Genomic DNA, 21,544 nt, shown 5'->3' with positions numbered 1-21,544 from the left:
TTTTTAACAAACTGCATTCAGTTTGACCGTTTTAACAGACTTCAAAAAAGGAGGAGGTTCACAATTCTGTATGTTTTTTTTTGTATATATGTTACGTGATAACTCCAGCATTTATGAACCGGTTTTGATGATTTTTTTTTATTGGAAAGAGGGTACCTCGGTACCATTTAAATTTGAAAAAATGTTTCCACCGCTAACGGTGGCAAACTAGCGGATGAGTCCGGTTTTGCGCACTTTACGGGAACCGACTTCAATAAAACTTGGCAAATACTCATAGATGTAATTCCGCAAACTTTTGAGGTCTGTGTTTTTAGTAGTCTGTACTAATTTGTTGTATAGAGAATGACAAGATTTTTGGGTCAGTTTAATTTCGTAATATATGTAATTTCACGGGAGATATCGTCATAAGTCTGTTGGGCATAAGCCTCCTCTAAAGAGATGTTTTTGCGCCTTAGTTGGAGACTTCTTAGAATTTCCCAGGAAGATGCACACACACTCTACATGAACATTTCATCATGTTTTACTAAAAATAACGGATTTAAGTCGAATTTTTGCTCGACATGTTTCGAACCAATTCGTGGTCCTTAATCATGAGATTCCGCGGCGGTGATTCGACGGAAACTGCGCGCCAAAGCCCTGGCAGCCCGATCACTCAGTACGGCAGCGGGCGCAGGCGGCGTCGGCGAGAATCTACCCTCGTTTGCTTCATTTTTATTAAAGTCATATGCAGGATTGCACACTACACTAACAACGGCACTTTGTAAAGTCTCGTCTACACTAACCACTGACGTAGTACCTAACACTGTTTTCCAGCCGGGGGGTACCGACCATCCACTATCACGATTGAAATTCGAATGACGACCAATCTCGATAGCTTCACGTACTTTCCGCGGAATGAATAAATAATCATTATTGTACGTATTTTAGAAATTAAAGCAATATATAATATATTATAATATATTACAGGCATGTATTTAAATTATCATTTTAAATTTGTAAAAACAGCAGGCAATAAACCTAAATGGTCTTTTTTTTAGTTATTGATTTTTTCTCTCTGAGATATAAAATGAATTAAATCAACGTGTATTTTAATCTGTTCTGAGGTAATGTTTGATTTGTATAAATTAACTTTGATAGTTTCATGTTGAGCCTCAAAACTAAGACAAATGAGCGTTAACTCGTAATCATGTTCGGAAATGCAAGTAAATTCACTTCTGGCATTCGCCGCCCGTTGCCGCGGCAAGCTGACTTCGCTCACTCGGCTTGCACTGCTTTTTCATATTACTTACCTAACCTACTGAATGGAGGGCGCACCCAAGATTGAACGTATGTGGACGTATAAAAAGAGGATCAAATATTGTATTTGACTATCAACTATTAGCATGCTTAAACATAATGATAGTGTTACCTTGAATGGACTTCATTTATAATTTATCCGTAGATCAACTAATATAGACGGAATTGTTAATATATACACGTTTATCGAACAAAACAATTTCGTTTATTTAAAAAAGTGCACATTTTCAATAGATCAATTATCTGTGAGGATCAAATAATCCAATATTTCAACTACCTCCGTGGTCGAACGGTTACGATCCTGGACGACCACGCAGAGGTCCCGAGTTTGATTCCCGGGCCGGGAGAAACATTTGTATGGCCTACATTTATTTCTCTCGTGTGTCCATGGCACCTGCGATACACGGTTTTCCTAGTGGGGGCATGAGTGTGTGCGTTATTATTTAAATGTTCATGCCGTTACATGTATTCGAAGCATCTACTTCTTAATTAAAGAGTAACTGTTCTCCTCTATCTATTATATATAGTGTCCAAAATAAGATCAAACTTCAAATTGTAAGTCTCATGTCACATCATAGACACAACAATAGCTCTCAGGCGCAAGTTGAATAGTGAAAGGAATCCACCAATGGCTCATTGTGCAATAAATATGAAATCGTGTTAACCCCGATGCACACAATATGAATGAAAAAACGCTAATTGCTCATGTCTATGTTGTCGTAGACTAGTTATAACTGTATTTTTGGAAAAAAACTCTTATTGCGCCAGGAATCAACAATTATGCAGCAGCACGGAATAGACTAGAACGCACTAGGCTGTGCGGAAGAGAGAAAAATGGCGAGAATAACAATACCAAGTGGCGGGACAAACAAGTCGAGCGCCTGGTGGTAAGCGACACGCCTGTCCATAATAGTGAAGAGGTTGAAAACCACTAATATGGCGTGGCCAGGATCACGGAAAATATTCCGGTCCGCGTACTTTATATAGTAAGTAAAGGCGAAAGAAAAAAGGAAAAAAGGGCGAAGTCATACAATATTGCTAAGTTATATTGGTATTAAAATTGGCACATGATTTAGGAAACTGGTAAAAGGATGAAAATTAGTCGAGCTGCACTGCTCGCTTCAGTGATTGAGCAGAGAGTGGCGACGGCGAAACAAAATGAGAATGACGAGGCAAAGGAATTCAAGAACGATTCAAAATTTGAAAATAAGTGGCCAGGAACCAGAGAAAAGGTGACAAAAAGGCGGAATGACGATGGAAGGAGGTCGCATCATCACAATAGTTGCAGTGCCTCTCAGACCTTTACATATATTTTTTTATATAATATAGGTGCGCATTTGACCTCCATCTCACCTGATGGAATGTGACGATTAAGTCGACGATGGAGCATGCACACCTATATATTGCCTATTCACTCTCGCCTTGAAAAGGTCCAAGTTATAACGTTCAGGGAACAAGTCTGCTGGCAGGGAATTCCAGTCCATGGACGTTCGCCATATAAATTTGGAAGCGTAACGCTTCATGCGAATATTTGGAATATCCACAACATAGGGGTGGCACAACCCAAGCCTACGCCTAGTCCCCGCTGATGGAAAGGGGAAGGCGGAATTAAATCGTGTAATTCCATCACACACTCTCCGTGATGTATCCTGTAAAATACCGATAAACAGGCAACTTTACGGCGGAGTTCAAGGCCCTGCAGTTTCGCCTCCACTAATTCCGAGTCACCTATAAGCACGGCACGGTTGCCAATTGAATCCAAAGTGGCCAGTTGATATGTCGCAGAGCCATCCCAAAGGTGGCAGCGGTACTCCATGCACATTACAAAGATCCGAGGGGCACTGCCACTGCGCCCGTCACTCTGAGGCATAAGATAAGAGATAAAATATGTACATTTTTCACTGCTGCGTACAGTACCTCTATCAAACAGTAGCGGTACTTGTTAATAATAAGAGCTAGGAAGCCTGTACTGTTATCTCAATGCGGTGGCTAACTTCTATCAACATCGTTAACTCATAGTAGAGGTACTAGGTGTTACTGCTCGAAACGAAATCAAAGGAAATTCGCGAAAACACTGTTTACTCTAACTTGCATCACGATATCTTCACCCCGTGAGAACACCGATTATCATCGCTTCATTAATTCGTATTATAGTCTCTAAGATCTTCTTTATTGAAGAAAAAACTTCATGACGCGGATAACAATTGCCAATTTATAGCACTCTGGAATTAGGAACCGCGAATAACTAGTCTTTATGACACTTTACACACCTTTTTTTAAGAAATTACGTTCTATAGCGTGTAGTTGTTGAACATAATAATTGGTAGGCAAGAATTCGAACGCTTCTTTTTCTACATGTGAATTCTCCTTCATTACCTGATAGTTTATGAGTGTCATTCCAGTGCGATAATTCTTCTAGGCATACAAATTGCGATTTCTCTACATTGTGAACACTTTGTGAATGAAAATGTGGTATTTTTATTTGTCTCTATTACTTCATGATTTGTTGAATCACAGCAATTACATTGTGAATTAAGGGCTTTAAATAAGAAATTACGAGCAAAACCCGAAGTCGAAGACTGAGGTCTTTCGAAGTCGAGGTTCGTAATTTTCGTACCGCCCGTGAAGCATTCCACGTTTATCATCACAATTGCACGTAAATGGTATGATGGCATGCAGGCTAACTTGACTATTAATACACAAAATAAAACTTCCAGGCCTTTTTTCTTCTCATTACAGCCATGCTCGGTATTGTGAAGAATAAGGCCCGAGGGTTTTATTTGGGGTAAATAGTATGATTGCCATTGATTCTTACCATTTACGTGCATGTGTGATAAAAAAATCTGAAAATAGCCACATACTTCTGTGAACAGAACTATATACATCTATAGCTGATAAAATATGAATTCTTAACGTTAAAATACACCTCTTTTACTTCCAGCTCAGTCACGAAGTGTCGTGTTAACAAGATGGCGGCCGCGTGAGCCACGAAATGGCGGCGACACACGAATTGTACGTGGGCGAGTTAAAGCCGCAGCATACGAGAGACGATTCGAGAGACTCCGGTATCTTCCACACAACGAAAGGACTGTGGAATGCCCCGGGACTGAACAATTGTTTTCTAAACAGTGCTGTACAGGTAAGCGATATTCTAAACTCGACTTTAAGATACTTTTGATTTTGATACAAAATTCAGCATCAAACGTACACATTAACTATTTTGTGTGTTTTCAAACGACTGTGCCACGTTACGTTGTTTGATTAGTATGTTTAGTTGCTTTAAAAACTAAAGTGTGTATTTTAGAAGCAATAACAATCTTCGATTGTTGCGATTTCTTTTTAATTTTATAAAGGTAACACTTATTTGCACGCCAAGCCTTACAATCTTACATATAATATTTGCACAAAATTTTTGAAATGGAAGAGTTGTTTGTGTTACACTCGCGAAATTCCTCGCGGGCGTTTAAGGCGTTCGGCAAATACGTTTGTCTGAGGATGATTTAAGGTGGATGTTGACATAGTTTTGTTGGTCAACGGTCGTAAGTCCTTGGATATATCTTTGGTGCGTTATGGTACTTAAAAATTTTGAGATAAAAATATTAAATCGTTTAAATTTCGAAATACCATTATTAGGTATAATAATGAACAAATCAATTGATAAAGAAAGATTGATGCTAACAAATATTATGAAAAACATTTAAAAAATTTGACCAACTTCTGCTGTTATGATTTTTTCTTCGGATACAACGAAAAGGTACGACGTCCAGAGAGGCTCCTTTCGTGCATCCTTGAGATATAGTAAAAAAATAACAAGTAATCTGATTTTTAATTAAAACAAAACATATTTTCGCCACGCCGAATTTACGCCATGTACGACGGTGGCAGTGGCGTGGAAAAATCATCGACGTCGGCTGCGGTACATATTTAGTCCCTACTTAAATGTTAACACCCATTAAAGCCACTACCAAAAACCAAACTACAAAATGTTAAGCAACGTTTGACTTATAGTCTGTCGACTTAAGTTTCCAACACGTAAATAATGTAGAGAGATAAATCCGACGATAAAAACGCATTAGGTGACCGGCAGGGGCATTATTCAAATTTCAACACGACTCAGAGATTATTGGTTGATAAGAAAAATCTTTTGATTGGTATTTTGTGAAGCTACTGGCTTTGGTTAGTTCTAAGATAAAATGGAGTTCGAATAAAAAATAAATAGCTTTTGATTTAATCGAACTTGAGGATCCTGGACCAGACGAGAGACCAGATCAATTGGGAGAATAGTTGCTTCTCAATCGAGATAACGGCGGTTCAATTCCCTGTGGTCGCCGACTTCATCGATAAGTTTAACCTCCTTAGGCTGCTAAGAGATAGACTGCATGTTAGCAGTTAATGTGTCAAGTCTTAATCAACTTCATGCATTAACTGCATGCGGTCGACCTCGGCTGCGTGAAGACTCTCTGCTCTCTTTCCGCTGCATATCAATGATATGTTAACCCCATACCTTTGCGTATGCTGATGACAGTGGAGAGGAAATCCAGTCTTGTCGAGAGTCTATGGTTACCCGTTTGGATGTGGCACTAAAGGTAGTCTTCTATTGGGGCGATGTCAATCTTGTCAAATTTAACGCTACCAAAACGCAGGCGTGTCTATTCTCCACAAAACGGAGCCCCTTTGAGCTAACTCCGACTTTTGGTGATATATCCATACCTATAGCCTCTCGCGTCTGTGTGTAAGTTAATCTGAATAAAATAGGAACAGGCACTTTAATAGGAACAATTTCGTCCAATTCCAATTCCAATTAGCCATCCATCAAAAACTTCCTCAATCGATTATTGTCTACTTTTAATACTTGTCTAATCTATACAACTTTAAATTAAAAATTAAAAAACAAAATTCTCTCAACACCGTTCGACGTGCTTTATTGCCCCTTCATTAGCTAGTGACTCGGATTTTTACAATCTCACACCATTAAAGATTATATCTTATAAGCGTCCTCAAGCCTCTGTACATCCACGGTCAAAGAGTCAAAGGTAAACACTTACCGGCCATATTAGTGACCATAACGGTCGTCCCCATTCAAAGCGGTACAATTCAATAACAACCTTATGCTCTTTCTTTACTGTTTATTTTCAAAGGTTTTGTTTACTGAAGATGATACCAAACGTATGGCGTAGTGATTATAGTTTATTTTCAAATGCGCTGTTAAATATGTGGTTAACTTAGTTCAAGTGCGGTTATGCTAAAACATTATGGAAGCCAAAATACAACACATTTTAGTTATAATGATGTAATTATGATATCTATAAATTAACATGTTAAATTTAAAGCTCTTTTAGGATAACTGTTAGGTTTTTTTTATAATAAATTAAGTGGCCTTTGATCCATCCTACCCGGTGGGAATTGACGATAAGGTCGACGATGGTGTGCATGCCACACCTATTATAATACTACATAGCAATAAGGCCGGCTGTTGCATATTAACTTACCATTTTATACTTAAGTTACTGTCTTGTGTTGTCACTGTAATGTTAAGTGCATTAGAGAATATTTCATTAATTCATAATGCCTCTACATTCTCGCTTTGAAAAGAATAGTTGTTGCGTTTAAGGAATAAGTCTACAGGAAAAGAATTGCTGTTCTCTCTCGCAAGGAGCTTTACTGCTAGCGAGTTCGTCCAGGGAAGTACTGCCCCAAGCAGTAATACGAGTATTACTGCGTTGCAGGTTGGAAGGATAAGGGTGCCGGTGAAATTATATGGGGCTTGTCAACTTATGTCTCAGGGTGATGGGCGCAGTGGCAGTGCCTTTAAGATTTTTCAACTGTTATGAATACGCGTGTCGCTTACCACCAGTCGCTTGTTTGTTCCTTCACTTGGTATTCTAAAAAAACACTAAAAAAAAGTAAATAAAAAAGTATTTATATTAAGTATAACATCTCATTTTGAATCGGACAATATAAAAAACACTTTTTCGTCATAATTTTAAGTTACAATATTCGTTCCAAATGAGTTGAATAAATCGCGTTTGAAATAATTATGTTTAATTGCATTAGAAAATCCACAACAGTTTTAAGATCCTCCTTTATTAACAGAGCTCTACCAATAGATAGTAGATAAGTAATTGTTTTGCCACCACAATCACAGACAGTTAAACGACAGTTATCCATCTCGGCATAGACAAATTGCCCTGTAGCTTCCCAGAAACTCTTATCGGGTGGTTACAGCGCTGTCATTTGTTGTGTAGAGTTTGTAAACTGATCGCTATCGGTGTCATGTGTGAGAGCTATGACACCTGTTTGTATGAAGATAGTACATCTATATGCTGTGAAATAAAACAGTAAATCGTTTTGTATTTATCTTTACATTTATAGAAAAGTTTTGCAATGTAAATTCCATTATATCATGAGTAGCAGTAGAGGTCCTTGTGAAAGAGTTCGTCCAGGGAAGTTTTGCCACCTTACCTATTTCTGCCGCCAAGCAGTAAAGTCAGCATTACCGCATTCCGGGTTTGAAGAGTAGGCACATGGGACTTGTCAACTTATGTCTCAGGGTGACGGGCGCAGTGGCAGTATCCCTCCGACATTGCGTTTTAAAGCTCGAGTGACTACAACTGTGATGGACAGGCGTGTCGCTCTCCACCAGGAGCACAATTTGTTCGTTCCATCACTTGGTATAAAAAAAAAATACAATCTATAGTTATTATATAATATCTATAGATATTTCAAGTCTATGTATTCACGTCCCCGGTTTCATATCGTGATAGACATAGATTAAAGATCGCTGCTTTGCATGATCCTGAGAAACCTTGCTTCACCGTATATTCGTTTTAATATTTTCATTTTTTGTTTATTTATTTAAAAAAAAGTGCGTCTTTGACCTCCATTTCACCTGATAGAAAGTAACTATGAGGTCAACAATGGAGCATGTACACCTGAATAATGTCTATTTATTCTCACCTTGAGAAGGCCGTAGTCATGTCGTTCAGGGAGCAAGTTCCCAGATGACAGTATATCATACAACCCCTTTATATTCTTCTCCCTACACGCGCCTGCCTATTCAAAAATGTTCTCAGTTTGATCTGAGAACGTCCTTCGTGGCCGTTCTTTTCCAATGTTGCCATCCACGTTGGCTCTATATGTCTTTTTCGCCATTCTACTTTCATTTATCCACTCATTGTACCCAAACCACTTTACTATACCCTTCTCGTTCACAGACCACAGTATTGTTCACTCTGTTACAAAACCGCACATTACATATTTTAAATTTTTTTAAATGCATATTTATTTGTAATAGAATTTTGGATTTAAAAGATCCGTTTAAGTCCACACTGTGTGAATGTTTATAGAAGATGTAAGAACGTGTGCTTTAGGAAGCAGAAGTGGCACATTTCTCACAATCTCGCCGTCGCGTCACCTGCCGTCTTCTAACAACAATAGATGTAATTATAGATGAAATCGTTGAGGAACACGTTTTTTAACATTTTAAGGTCAACCAAATGCTTTTAAATTTTCACTTAAGTTTATTACACTTTGCGCTTTTTTAATGTAACACTATAACAATAACCTACAATTTAAAACCTTCGCGTCTAAGTACGTCTCGGTGTAAAACGAATGTTTGTTCTTACCGTAACAAAAGTCAAATTGTACCGACGGCAGTGCATCACCCTACACATTGACGGATCTTGTTCCGTTGCACTGGATATTTGAACAAAAGTGTATAGCTTATAGTAGCAGTAGAGCTTCTTGTGAAAGAGTTCGTCCAGGGAAGTCCTGCCACGTTACCTATTTCTGCCGCCAAGCAGTAATGTGAGCATTACTGCGTTCCGGGCTTGAAGTGTAAGGGTGTTGGTGAAATTACATGCACATGGGACTTGTCAACTTATGTCTCAGGGTGTCGGGCGCAGCGGCAATGTCCTTTAGGTCTTTCTGATTTAAACCTCTGAGTGGCACTGTAACTGTTATGGACAGGAGTGTCGCTTACCACCAGGCGCACGATTTATTCGTCCCGCCACTTGTAAAAAAACCGACCTAAAATGTTTGCTGTTCTGCCACGCAGAGGTCCCGGGTTCGTATACCGGGCCTAGAATAGTTGTATGACCTACACTTATTTATCTCTCGTGAGTTTAGGTGTAATTTGTGGTTGTCTATGTATGTATGTCACCCGCGATACAGGGCTTTTTCCTAGTGCGTGGCTATGAGTGTGTTATTACTGAAATCGGTTATCGGAAAGGGGGTGAAAATTCAGTAGCCGCATTCATTATTTGCCAGCCTTAGAGGTGGAATGACTATAACCACTACTGAGGTACTTCTTTTCCAGTAAAAAATCAGACGTATTGAGAACTTCCTCCTTGTTTGAAGTCGGTTAAAAATAACTATCAACGTTTGCTTAAAACACAAAAAGCCTCGTCAAAATTATTAATTTGAACTCTACGGAGCGGTCTTGACACGCCATCGCTTTAACTTTACTTCTTATAATATTTTTTGCTCTCACACATTTTGACGTTCCATTGCACCCATGGCATGATTACGGACATTTTTTATTGCCCCTAATTACCTCATGTAAATCGGTTTAGATTTATCACTGTGAGGAATGCTCCTACAAGTGATGCAACCTTCAATTGTTTTACGGAGACTCCATGATGAGGTGTGAAATAGAACATTAATCTTGGGCGGAAGTGGTGCTTTTATAAATAACAAAGTGCTCCTATTAAAAGCGTGAAATTGCTTTTGCAATAATGTTACATTATAGTATGAAAAAATATAACAAAGAAATGTCATTTTCAAAGTGTGAATGCAGATGTGCTAAACCTTCTATTTTTAATGAAATTGGAAAAGGAGGAGTTCCTTATTTTTTCATTATTAACAACAAACAAAAACTTTAACAACAACACACGATAATTTAACAAACGCACTACGGGAACAAGAAAACATTCGAATTCGAGAAACGAAGTTCAAATGACATCTATGACACGACAAAATGGCGGCTCAAAAAATGGTTTTGATCCTAATTGGTCTAGCACATAGTCTTGCTTATATTTAATGTACTAAATGAAGTTAAATAAAAATACATATTGCAAAGTTCTAAGTTTTATCAGATTGCAGCTTGAAAAGACTTCTAAACGTTTATTAACGGAAAAAATAATACCATTAAAAAATTTTTTTTTGTTTAGTTATCCCTTTGTTTTCATTTTGGACATCTAAATACTATAGTGTTTATTATCTGGCATTGAGAATGGAGAAAGTAGGTTTTATAAATCAGCATCATCATCACAATCACAAGTCATTATACTATATCCCGCGTGTGGATTCTTTAAGACGAGAGGTTATAGTTTGCCATACTGACCTAATGCGAAATGAGGACTTCACCTAGAGTTGTGAACCTTCGTATACAGCTGCTTTGGTATTAGGGATTTCAAAATTAGTACGAATTCCAGTCGTCACATGTACTTTATGACTTTAACGACGTTTCGTATATTTGTGATTAAAAAATATTAATGAAACCTGCACTTTGAAATAGGTTCACAGCCCTTGGATAATGTATGCCCAGCATTGGGGCGTACGATGGTAAGATGATGTTAACATGTTTAGGTTCATGATTGATCTTATGATGTTACTAAAAGTTCATGGTAAATTTTCTAGCGCATGCCAGATGCCTTTGCCATAAAAGCGGCTGGCTCGTGGTTGTCTCGTGGCAAACGTGCGTGGTTTCATTTATTACGCTACACACGTTGGATACGCCTTTACATATTTTATATGACATTCTTAGATTAGAATTGATATGCGGTATGAAAATTGCCGCTTAAAAATGTTCGACTTTAATAATGCTTTAGACAAATAGGAACACTGAAGTAGAAAAATAAATTATAATTTACGTATTTATTTGGCCACAATCATAGCATTACTATAAATAACAAAATTATATTCTGTGAAATTGGTAACAATTCTTTACTAAATGCGCCATTATACAGGCGCTCCAAATGTAACGGATATAAAATATAAAACCTAGAACCAGAACTTGAAGGCACAAGAAATATGCTCACTCAAATGCTCACACAGAATTTAGTCCAGGTATAAAATAACGCAGCGCTCCCTTGGTGAACTTCATCAAATAGTAATATTCACACACTGCCACAGGGTACGTTATTATCACCAACGCTTTATGTGGTTGAAAGAAATTTTACCATTTGCTTTTACTGCGAGAGTAAAGTTCAATATCGTTTTCTTGATACCAATAATTATATCAATGGCAAATATAACAAGACCTTCATCTCAATGTCTACCATACATCGCACACAACCACTTTTCAGTATTAACTTGTCTGTCACAAAACTGATGCACTGGTCTTTATGCACCTGCAAAAGACATGTTTGAAAAAATCTTCGTCGTCATGATGGATGCGCGAACGCAGAATGGGCTGCGATTTGCAATGCGTTTTTGTTATCTTGATCAATTGTAAAGCGATGATGCTTGTTTATTTTGTTGTGAAATGAAGTGCTTAGCTTATTTTAAATTATACGAAGTATAAATATAATTTGGTATAATTTATATTGCTGTAAAGATGACCCTTTCTAATGCACCCACATTATATTATATAGGTATATCTGTAGTAGATGAGTTTACTGATGACGTGTGTTCAAAACAAGACGTCAATAAAATAACAGATGTTATTATAAATAGATTTCTATATGAGGAAAGATTTTTTATTTATTTAAGAAGTTTTCTAAACGAATAGACGTCGCCTTCATATAGGCAGGCTCTTTAACCACTATCTACGGTCTGCGTTTAATTTCGACATCAAATCTATATCATAATTTGACGACCTTTATACTATGGCCGCTGGATAAAAAGGTTCCGGGTTCGATTTCCAATGGTTCCAGTAGGGGTGTCCCGGGTAGTGTCTCAGAGTGAATTCTGTTGCTCAGAGTACAGAGAAACATAAAGACTATGTTGCAAACGCCTAACTCTGCCAAATTGAAATGTAGACTTGAGAATTTTCCCTCCATCCAGCTACGTTCCGTACATACTCTATCGGAATATGATACACATCCTGCACTATATCACAATCAGTAGTACAATTGGGGGATTGTAGTTATCTAATTAGGTATGAGAAGCTATTGGGAAGCATGTGTCTGGATTGCACCCGCAATGTTGTGATTAACTTTGTTTTGTAAAGACATTTGGTACTCCATATCTAAGTCTTACCTCTTTCGGATACTCTAGTTTGAAGGTGGAAACATATAAAGTGACAAGTTATTTATTGCTTAAAGTTTATTCAGTTTCGGGTTTTTAGGGTTTGTTGATTGTTACACAATTGAAATGCCTAACACATCAGTCAGTTGTAATTAAGATCGCGATTATAATATTTACAGTTCCAATTTATTCAGTCTGTTTATGCAAGCTGTTACAGTAAATGTTAACTTGCTATTGAATAATACCGCAATCAATCAACAAGATTTAGTTAAGATTAAACCATCAAAAAGCGATATTAATGCCAGAATATTAATAAACGGAAACGATCGTGTGAAATCTTCGTACACTTGCGGGCATTTTATGTAGGCCGCTCCCATTACTTGCCCTTTAAATGGTTCCCAAAGGTTAACCTTGGTAATTGTAACACGTGAGAGCCCTATCAATCTTTCATGTTAATAGAATTAAGGATTGCTCCATCTTTTTTTAAATTAGGGACAGAGATGAATTTGGAGTCTAAAAATGTATTATTCTCATAAAAATAATCAACCGCACGAATTTCTTCTTTGAAAGTTACTTTATAAGTATTTAAATTATCGTCCAGGTGATTGTCCTGTTCAAAATTGCTGAAATTGGAAGGAAGCACTTAATATTTTTTAAAGTTTTTTTAATAATATGCAGACAATTTGGTTTTATCGTCACCATGGTATAATAAAGTCGACACGTGATCATACGCCAAAAATGCATTTATCCAATGAGTCTTAAAAACAATACGAACTATGCGAAATAAATTATATATATGTGACATTTTCAAAGCTCTCCCGCCATTTGTAGAAATTTCAAACCTCTCGTGCCAACGTTGTCTGCAGGTGTGTCTTATTACACCAAGGATGCGATATTTTGATCACATTGTATTTTTATGTTTTATTAACCGACTTCAAAAAGTAGGTTCTCAATTCGATTGGATTTTTTTTGTATATATGTTACGCGATTAGTCCGGCATTTGTAAACCGATTTTGATGATTCTTTTTTTCTTGGAAAGAAGGTACCTTGGTATTGGTCTCATTTAAATTTGAAGAAAATATTCCACCTCTAGGGGTGGCAAAATGGGGATGAATTCGGTTTCGCGCACTTTCCGTTAGCCGACTTCAATAAAACTTGGTAAATAGATGTAATTCCAATAAAATGCCGATAAACAATTGAGGTCGATTTTTTTATTAAAAAAGTTAAGGATTTCAAATTTGACTAAACATTTTCAAATACTTAACGTTACGTGAGTTTACCCTTTTTTTTTTTTTTTGACGGGGGGGAAATCTTTATGGATACCCCTGAGCCCAGGGAGACTCAGGAGTTATGTGGGGACTCTCCCTCCAGACTGGAGGGCCTACCCCACTAAAACCCCCCCGGGTTTCCCTCTCGCCGGTTGAGTCGGCGCCGTGGGATCAGTGAGCATTCACCACGACGCCGCCCGGCCGCCCTAGCTTATGCCAGGGCTCCCGCGCCAACGGAGGGGCGAGTCGGTTGTCCTCCGACCCGCCCCCCAGACGAGTGAGGCCGTGCAATGCAGGCTCCGGAGTCCCTGTCCAGAGCCCGCTGGTCTCACTAGGGGATCAGGCGAGCAGCGAACTGCCTTCGCCTTCTCCCCGTACGTCTGCGCCGGAGAGGGTGCGCGTCCGCCGCGTCCTCGCGCACCCGCTCCGCGGCCTCCTTTTGCGACATAACCTCTGCGCAAAAGGAGGCCACCGCCTCACGTGAGTTTACCCTAGATCAGTAGAACTGAACAAGGCGTTCATAATTAAACTTAAACGGTCAATGCACCACACTTGAACTGTAAAAATAGCGCAAAGTGCACGAGATTTTTAATGTAAACTGTTCTAAGTTTGGTCCCTTTAAATAAGAACTAGATGTAATTAGAGAAGCAGAACACTCTTTAACTTCTGATGTTATTTTCTAAAGTCAAACAATACCCAGAAATGATTATCCTCGAATATTCGTAATCCAAAAGTGTGCAGTTTGTGCTGTGGTTGGAGTACGTGACGCTGTACCGACTAGTGAATATTATCGATTTTGTTACATTTTCCCGATTGCTAAAAACTGGATATTAAAGTATTTTTTTCGGATCAAAGTCAGTATCTAGCAGTAGAGCTCCTTGTGAAAGAGTTTGTCCAGGGAAGTGCTGCCACCTTACCAATATCTGCCGCCAACCTGTAATGCTCACATTACCGTATTTCGGTTTTGAAAGGTAAGGATGTTGGTGAAATTACAGGCACATAAGACTTGTCAACTTATGTATGGCCTTCACGTGTGACGCTTACCATCATAAAAAAACATTTGTTTCAAAACGAAAGAACGTTTTGGGCTCGTTATAGATGGTCTCGGTTGGCTGACAATATAGAAGTACCGTAAACTAAATAAGTGATTTAAATCGAAAAAATGTTTCATTTTTAAGATAGTAAAATCTGAAAAAATTAAATTATTTCGGGAGTGCCACAAGGCAGGGTCCTTGGCCCAATTTCATATAAGCAGTATAAGTTGAGTGGAGCTTGGATTATTTTTCACATTTCCTTGTGTAATCTCCATATTGCTCTAGCCGATTACAAATTACTAACTTATTAGTCTTTACAACGCGGAAGAGATAAGCTGCGTAAACAATGCGCATGCACAGCTTCCGAGAAAGAGGTCGTGTTGGGACACAGGTGCGACTTTGATTATGGTTTACGACTTTACGGCCGAATTGCTGACGATGTCGGCAACTCGTTCAAGAACTGTTAGTAATTTTTCTTTTGTTGGGTACCTCACTAGTGTTTCAAATTTGGAGAAAGTATTCCACTTCTAAGGGTGGCAAATTACCCCTAATTTGCATCTGTTCCGTTCACCGATTTCAACAGAATTTGGCAAAAAGATGTAATTCTACAAACATTTGAGTTTTTTTTATATAAAATTACAATTATATTCTCATGCATAATCGTTTCGAGAAAAATGAGATATCTAGTTGAAGTACACTGTCGTATGGATTCGAGAATTTAACTGTTACTATAATGTAATTCAAATCAAAAGACCATTGACCAATTACGACCACTTTCACAGCTTTTGTCCAGAGTAATGACCAATCGGAGAGTATTAAAGGTATTGTTAAGACAAACAGCTGATGTTGCGTAATATTTCGAATAGACGAGAAACAAAGCGATAATCGGTGTCCAGGAAACACATCGTAACAAATAGCTCATTGACAATAAGCAGCTGTGAAATCGCTCGATTGGCAACAGCTTCCTATGTTTCGCAATTTTGTGGTTGATATGCTTTATGAAAGTCCTTGTATGGTCAATAAGATGCAGCGTAAGGTTGAGCAATTGAAAATATGTCATCATTATCATCATCATTCAGCCATACGACGCCCATTGCTGGGCATAGGCCTCCCCCAACGATCTCCACGACGATCGGTCCTGCGCTGCCCGCATCCATCGGCTTCCCGCGATCTTTACCAGAACCTCGGTCCACCTAGTGGGGGGCCTACCCACTGAGCGTCGTCCGATGCGCGGTCGCCATTGAAGAACCTTTTCACCTCAACGGCCATCGGTTCTCCTAGCTGTGTGCCCCGCCCACTGCCACTTCAGCTGAACAATTCTTCGAGCTATGTCGATTACCTTAGTTCTCCTACGGATTTCCTAATTTCTGATTGTATCACATAGGGAAATACCGAGCATCGCTCTCTCCATTGCCCGCTGAGTGACCTTGGGCCTTCTTATGAGGCCCACATATGAAAAATATGTATCAATATATTATAATCATCATGAACCGTTTTTCTTCGCCGAAAAGCTCATAATAAACAAATTAAATACCGTTATAATATCGTTTGGATAGAAATTCAAGCAGTATCGATATTTATCGAGAGAAATAATATTGATATTTTTCTCAACTCTGAAATATTCTCAAAACACATAAAAGTCAAAAGTTCGGAAAATTAGAAACACGTGTTGAAGTTATAAAAAATATATAATATTATTAATTTTTTTATGACACCAAGTGACCTGTCTATCCGTAGCTGTTGCAGTGCCATACCAATCACCAACCAATCACCTCAGCAACTCATCACCAATAACCAATCACCAAAAAAACAAAAAATTTAACATGACCAAATAATCAACATTTTACCTATTAACATACCTGGGATCACCGAAACTAGATCTGCAACCTTTTCTAATCGGGTTTGTTTGATATGATATGATGTCACTTATGTAGTTTCAATTTTATTGTTAAATTTGGTTCATTACTTCACTTCACTGTCAGCGTAATTGATATTTCTTTAGATGACAATAAAACTTCAGGTGGCAATATCTCGGAAGGTTACCCAAAATGCAATAGGTATCATGTACACTAATTATACTCTTACAATACTAAAATAAAGGAAAATAACCCTTGTACAAACGCAGTAATGCTTACTTTACTGCTTGGCGGCAGAAATAGGTAAGGCTCTTAGTCTCAGCTCTAAATTAAATTTGTTTGCCATAATAATAATACAAAATGCATAGTGTACAGTAAGTAAGTTATTAAGGAATCAGTAGATATGACCGCTGGTACTTAAAAAAGGAAAACCTGTGCTATTAGTACCAGCAAACCTTCCAATGGTGTAGTACAATTTACAATTGTCGTTATTTCATTTATCCTACATTATGCAAAATAATAAGAACAAGTAATAATTTGTGGAGGCAGCAAATGAGTAAAATAAAATTAATCTAAATTGTGTGATCTGTCTAAATAATTATCTCACTGAAATGTGTGTGTGTGGGTGTGGGTGTTTGTGTGTGTTGCGCGTAAAACTATAAAAAATAGTGACGTTTAGCGCGAAAACCTGGGAATTCGATTTGGGCACTGCTTATATAATTCTACAATGTGATATTGTGTAGCTTACATAATCAACACAGTATTTATTTCTGTATGCAACGACGCGACAATTCTCCTTCACCAGCTCAGCAAAGTATGCATATGGGTGTCTTAATTTGTAAATGTCAAGTACAGTTACATAAACATAGTGGGAACGCGGCCATTGTTTTGATTGTGGTTGTTATGACTGTAAAGTCTCGCCGTCCATTCAAGTGATAAACTATTAATAGGTCGCACCACGATAGCCGACCACGACGCTTTAAGTCAATTGTTCCCATTATTTTTAGTGAAACCGATAATCGCTTGACCACAACCCCACAAGATATTAAACTACTCACTTTGTGACGGATGCTGACCTCCTTCATCGTTATCCCACCTTTCTATCATTCCCTTTTCTGGTCCCTGGCCAATATTTTTTAAATTTTGAATCGTTCACAAATTTATTTTTCCTTCACTTAAGGTAGTTTTCCACCAGGGAGGCGAGACGAGACGAGGCGAGACGAAGATTGAAATTTGTATGACAAATTTTCAATTCTGTCGTAGCCCACCTTCCGTGGAAATTGACGAGGCGAGAATTGAAATATTTGTTGATGTAATATTGAACCGTATTGCTGCCTGCATAGGTATTATACTCTAAAACACTTTTCTACTACATTTCTCGCGCAATCTCGCGACTACAAGCATGATCTCGCGCGACCTCGCGATGGCTGTTCCTATCAATCGCGAGATCGTACGATTTGAAAATAAGTGATTGCATCCGATTCTTTTTCCGTTAACATATTCGTATATAATAATAATTTACGGGACATGTTACTTCAGCCGCGTATTTATCGTTAGATGAATTGAACAGCACTGAATCTCCACTATCCACAATCACAGCGCCAGCTCGCGCGAGCTATTAATCATACATTTTTGGTGGAAATAACTCCGCTAAACCGTAAGGTTTCGATTCTCGTCTCTCCTCGCCTTGTCTCGCCTCGCCGGTGGAAACCACCTTTACGCTTGTTCGATCCGTCATATACGTACTTATCTATGAATGAAGGACGTGCCCATAAATAACAAATCAATTTTCTTATTGTTAAATTTCACGGTGATTACTATAAAAAATATGTATAGATATATTGTGATTTTTTAAATGGGACAGTGTGGGCAAATCCAAAACCATAGGAGACAAAGGGAACTGTCTCAGAAACCATTAAGTCTTTTTTTGTCAAAACAATTTTAGTATACCTTAATCAATTTTTTGGTCAAGCGTGAACAGATTAATAAAGTTTTCTTATTATGTAAATTATAACGAACTCTACGGTCAAGTGCCATCTCTGAGGTCCGGCATTCGATTCCCGGCCAGGTCAATGTAGAAACTAACTTTTCTTTATCGTCTCGGGTCTTGGTGTTTGTGATTATCTTTTTTGTCGTTATTTCCGATTTCCATAACACAAATGCTTTAGCTACTTACTTTGAGATCAGAGCATCGTTTGTAATGTTGTCTAATATTTATTTATTTAATTATAATAAACGCAGGTAACTGTCCGTCGGAGTTCACTGTGTTTCCACACGCAACGAGATAACAACATGATTAAGTTAAACTCAGTTTTTTTTTATCTCGAGTATCATTCTTTTCTAGTGATGTTATTTTTTGATGTTCTCTTACGAACTATAAGGCAGTGACAAAACGGTAAAACCTGTTGATTAACTGCGACAGGTTTCCCCAAAATCCTCACTATCATTCGTCAGACAAAGTAGAGCGATCTATGTGCTATGATAGCAGTTATAAAAAAATATATACCACAAAGTATGTATGTGTATCTGTGGTGAAAAAACGACAAATAAACTCATATTCATCTTTATTTGCTAGCCACAATATACTTTTTTTTATGTAATATCAAGTGACAGGTTGAAAAAGTCTTACACCCGGTGTTAAGTAACATGCCTGCCCATAACAGTAGCAGTGTCTTACCCTTCAAAACTGGAAAGCAGTAACTGCTTACATTATTGCTTGGCGGCTGAAATTGGTAAAGTGGCAGTACTTCCCTGCCCAGATGCACTCTTTCACAAGAGCACACTACTACAATGGTTTTTCAAAGGGCTTTACAATATATGACATAGTAGTCATACAGATATAATACTCTACAAGGGCGCTGCAAATCAAAAAGGCACCACAATTTAACATAGAGTAATAATTATACACCTATTTATCATATTTTAAATTTAGATAATAGGACTTGTCAACTACAGCTATTTATTAAAATTTTGCAATTTGTACATGTATTTAGTAGCACTGGAGAATCCAGGGTAGCATTGTGTAGTACCTACAACCTTACCTATTTCTGCCGCCAAGCAGTAATGTCAGCGTTACTGTGTTCCGGCTTTAAAGAGTAATGGTGCTGGTGAAATCACTGGCACATGGGACTTGTCAACTTATGTCTCAGGGTGACGGGTGGCGTGGAATTGTCCTTCAGATCTTTGCGATTCAAAGCTCTGTGTGGCACTGCAATTGTTCGTTCCGTTAATTGATATCTTTTTTTTTTCAAATGTAAATCGTAAAAACTATAATTCGGAATGTTTGCTTTTATATTATTAGACTTAACTGTGTCACCCCTTACTTTTCAAAATCGGAACACTGTGAAGCATGTGAATTGAGCGTGTTACTACTTGAAAAATACCACGGCGCTTCCATCGTTATATATAATTAGTCTGTATACCATTCTCGAAAGCACCTCCACTTGGAAGTGGAGTACATTTGCACAGGTGCACGTGCCTCTGATTACTTACACATTTATGTTGCCGTCTCTTTCTTTTGCAATTGGAAAGAAAAAGATGGAGAGATAAACTGCGTCCATTGCCTCGAGAGTATGTATGAGATTGGGTTCGATTTTAAATTAAAGGTTTAGAAGTTCGAACATTCGATCGAAGACACTAACACAAAATTGCCCTCAGTTCAACGAGTATTCTCGCACATTCTCTCCTATAACACACCATTCTGGCGGAAATGTTCAGTAACATCATAATCCTAGAACCGTACCAACCCCTTCGTCTATTTAAACCCTCGCCTTAATAATAATGTAATATTATATTATAGTTTTACTACCATGACGTTCAATTGTTTTTTGTGAAATTACTCCACAAGTGTGTTATATTTATCAATACAAAGATCGAAAACTACGAAAAATTCCTTTGATTCCGCTGGATTTGAACCAGCTCCTTCGGAGAAATAGCTTTCATAGATTTATTTTGTATTATTATTGTATATTATTTAGTAGCAGTAGAGCTGGTGAATGAGTTCGTCCGGGGAAGTACTGTCACCTTATCTATTTCTGCCGCCAAGCAGTAATGTTAGCATTACTGTGTTCCGGTTTTGAAGGGTAAGGGTACTGGTGAAATTACATTACTTTATTTCACTTTTATAATCAATAAAATTGTTCAAACAAGCTAGCCTGAAAAATGCGTGTGCGCCATCTTTTTTTTCTGCCATGTTTGTTTTCTAACCCATTGTACAAGCTCCGGCGGAAATAACAAATCGTTTTAGTTATCTTTTATAATAATTAAATAACAAAACTTAAATACCAGTTAATACTGAAAGTTTTAAATTATTTCAACTGACAACAGAATAAACTTTAACTATAAAATTGTTATATAATTGTTATAAATAAAACATGTTCAAACACACGGGACTTGTCATCTTATGTCTCAGGGTAACGGGCGCAGTGGCAGTGCCCCTCATATCTTTCCGATTTGAACTGTTATGGACAGGCTTGTCGCTTAACACCAGGCGTACGACTTGTTAGGTTAGGACGTAGGGTTTAGGTATGCATGCACATCGTCCACCTCAACATTATTTTCCATCAGGTGAGATGGAGTTCAAAAGAGCAATTATTTCGTGACAATAACTATATAGATTTAAAAGAAAGGTTCAGTAACCAAGAACTTCTTCAATCCCATTAAATTTTCATGACATATACCTCCTTTACATTCTCAAGAATGTACAATTTCCATACACGGCTCATACGTACACGAAGACAGAATATCAATTACTAGAATTAGCATAAATAGTAATAATTTGATGTAATCGCCTAATCTGATATAAGAAACACGTTTATTTCACAACTAAGTTATTTTTGCACCTGGAATAACTTTAGAAGTGAAGCTTCGGTGGTGGTGCAGCATAGTTCTCTGTAGTCTT

At 37.9% G+C, this 21,544-nt stretch overlaps 1 protein-coding gene across 1 annotated transcript in view; it reads left to right on the top strand.

Annotated features, from left to right (window-relative positions):
• Positions 1–21,544, top strand: part of LOC113231979 — a 276,226-nt gene that overhangs the window by 49,944 nt on the left and 204,738 nt on the right. Inside the window, exon 2 of the mRNA XM_026466583.1 lies at positions 4,238–4,435. Within this exon, the coding sequence (XP_026322368.1) occupies positions 4,289–4,435 (147 nt within the window). The 5' untranslated portion in view covers positions 4,238–4,288. The remainder of the gene's footprint in view (positions 1–4,237; positions 4,436–21,544) is intronic.

This window comes from Hyposmocoma kahamanoa, unplaced genomic scaffold (assembly GCF_003589595.1).
Source record: "Hyposmocoma kahamanoa isolate Upper Pololo Valley unplaced genomic scaffold, ASM358959v1 66, whole genome shotgun sequence".
Classification (NCBI taxonomy): domain Eukaryota; kingdom Metazoa; phylum Arthropoda; class Insecta; order Lepidoptera; family Cosmopterigidae; genus Hyposmocoma; species Hyposmocoma kahamanoa.
Note: the sequence above shows the minus strand (reverse complement) of the source record. Positions and strands in the feature narration are given on the sequence as shown.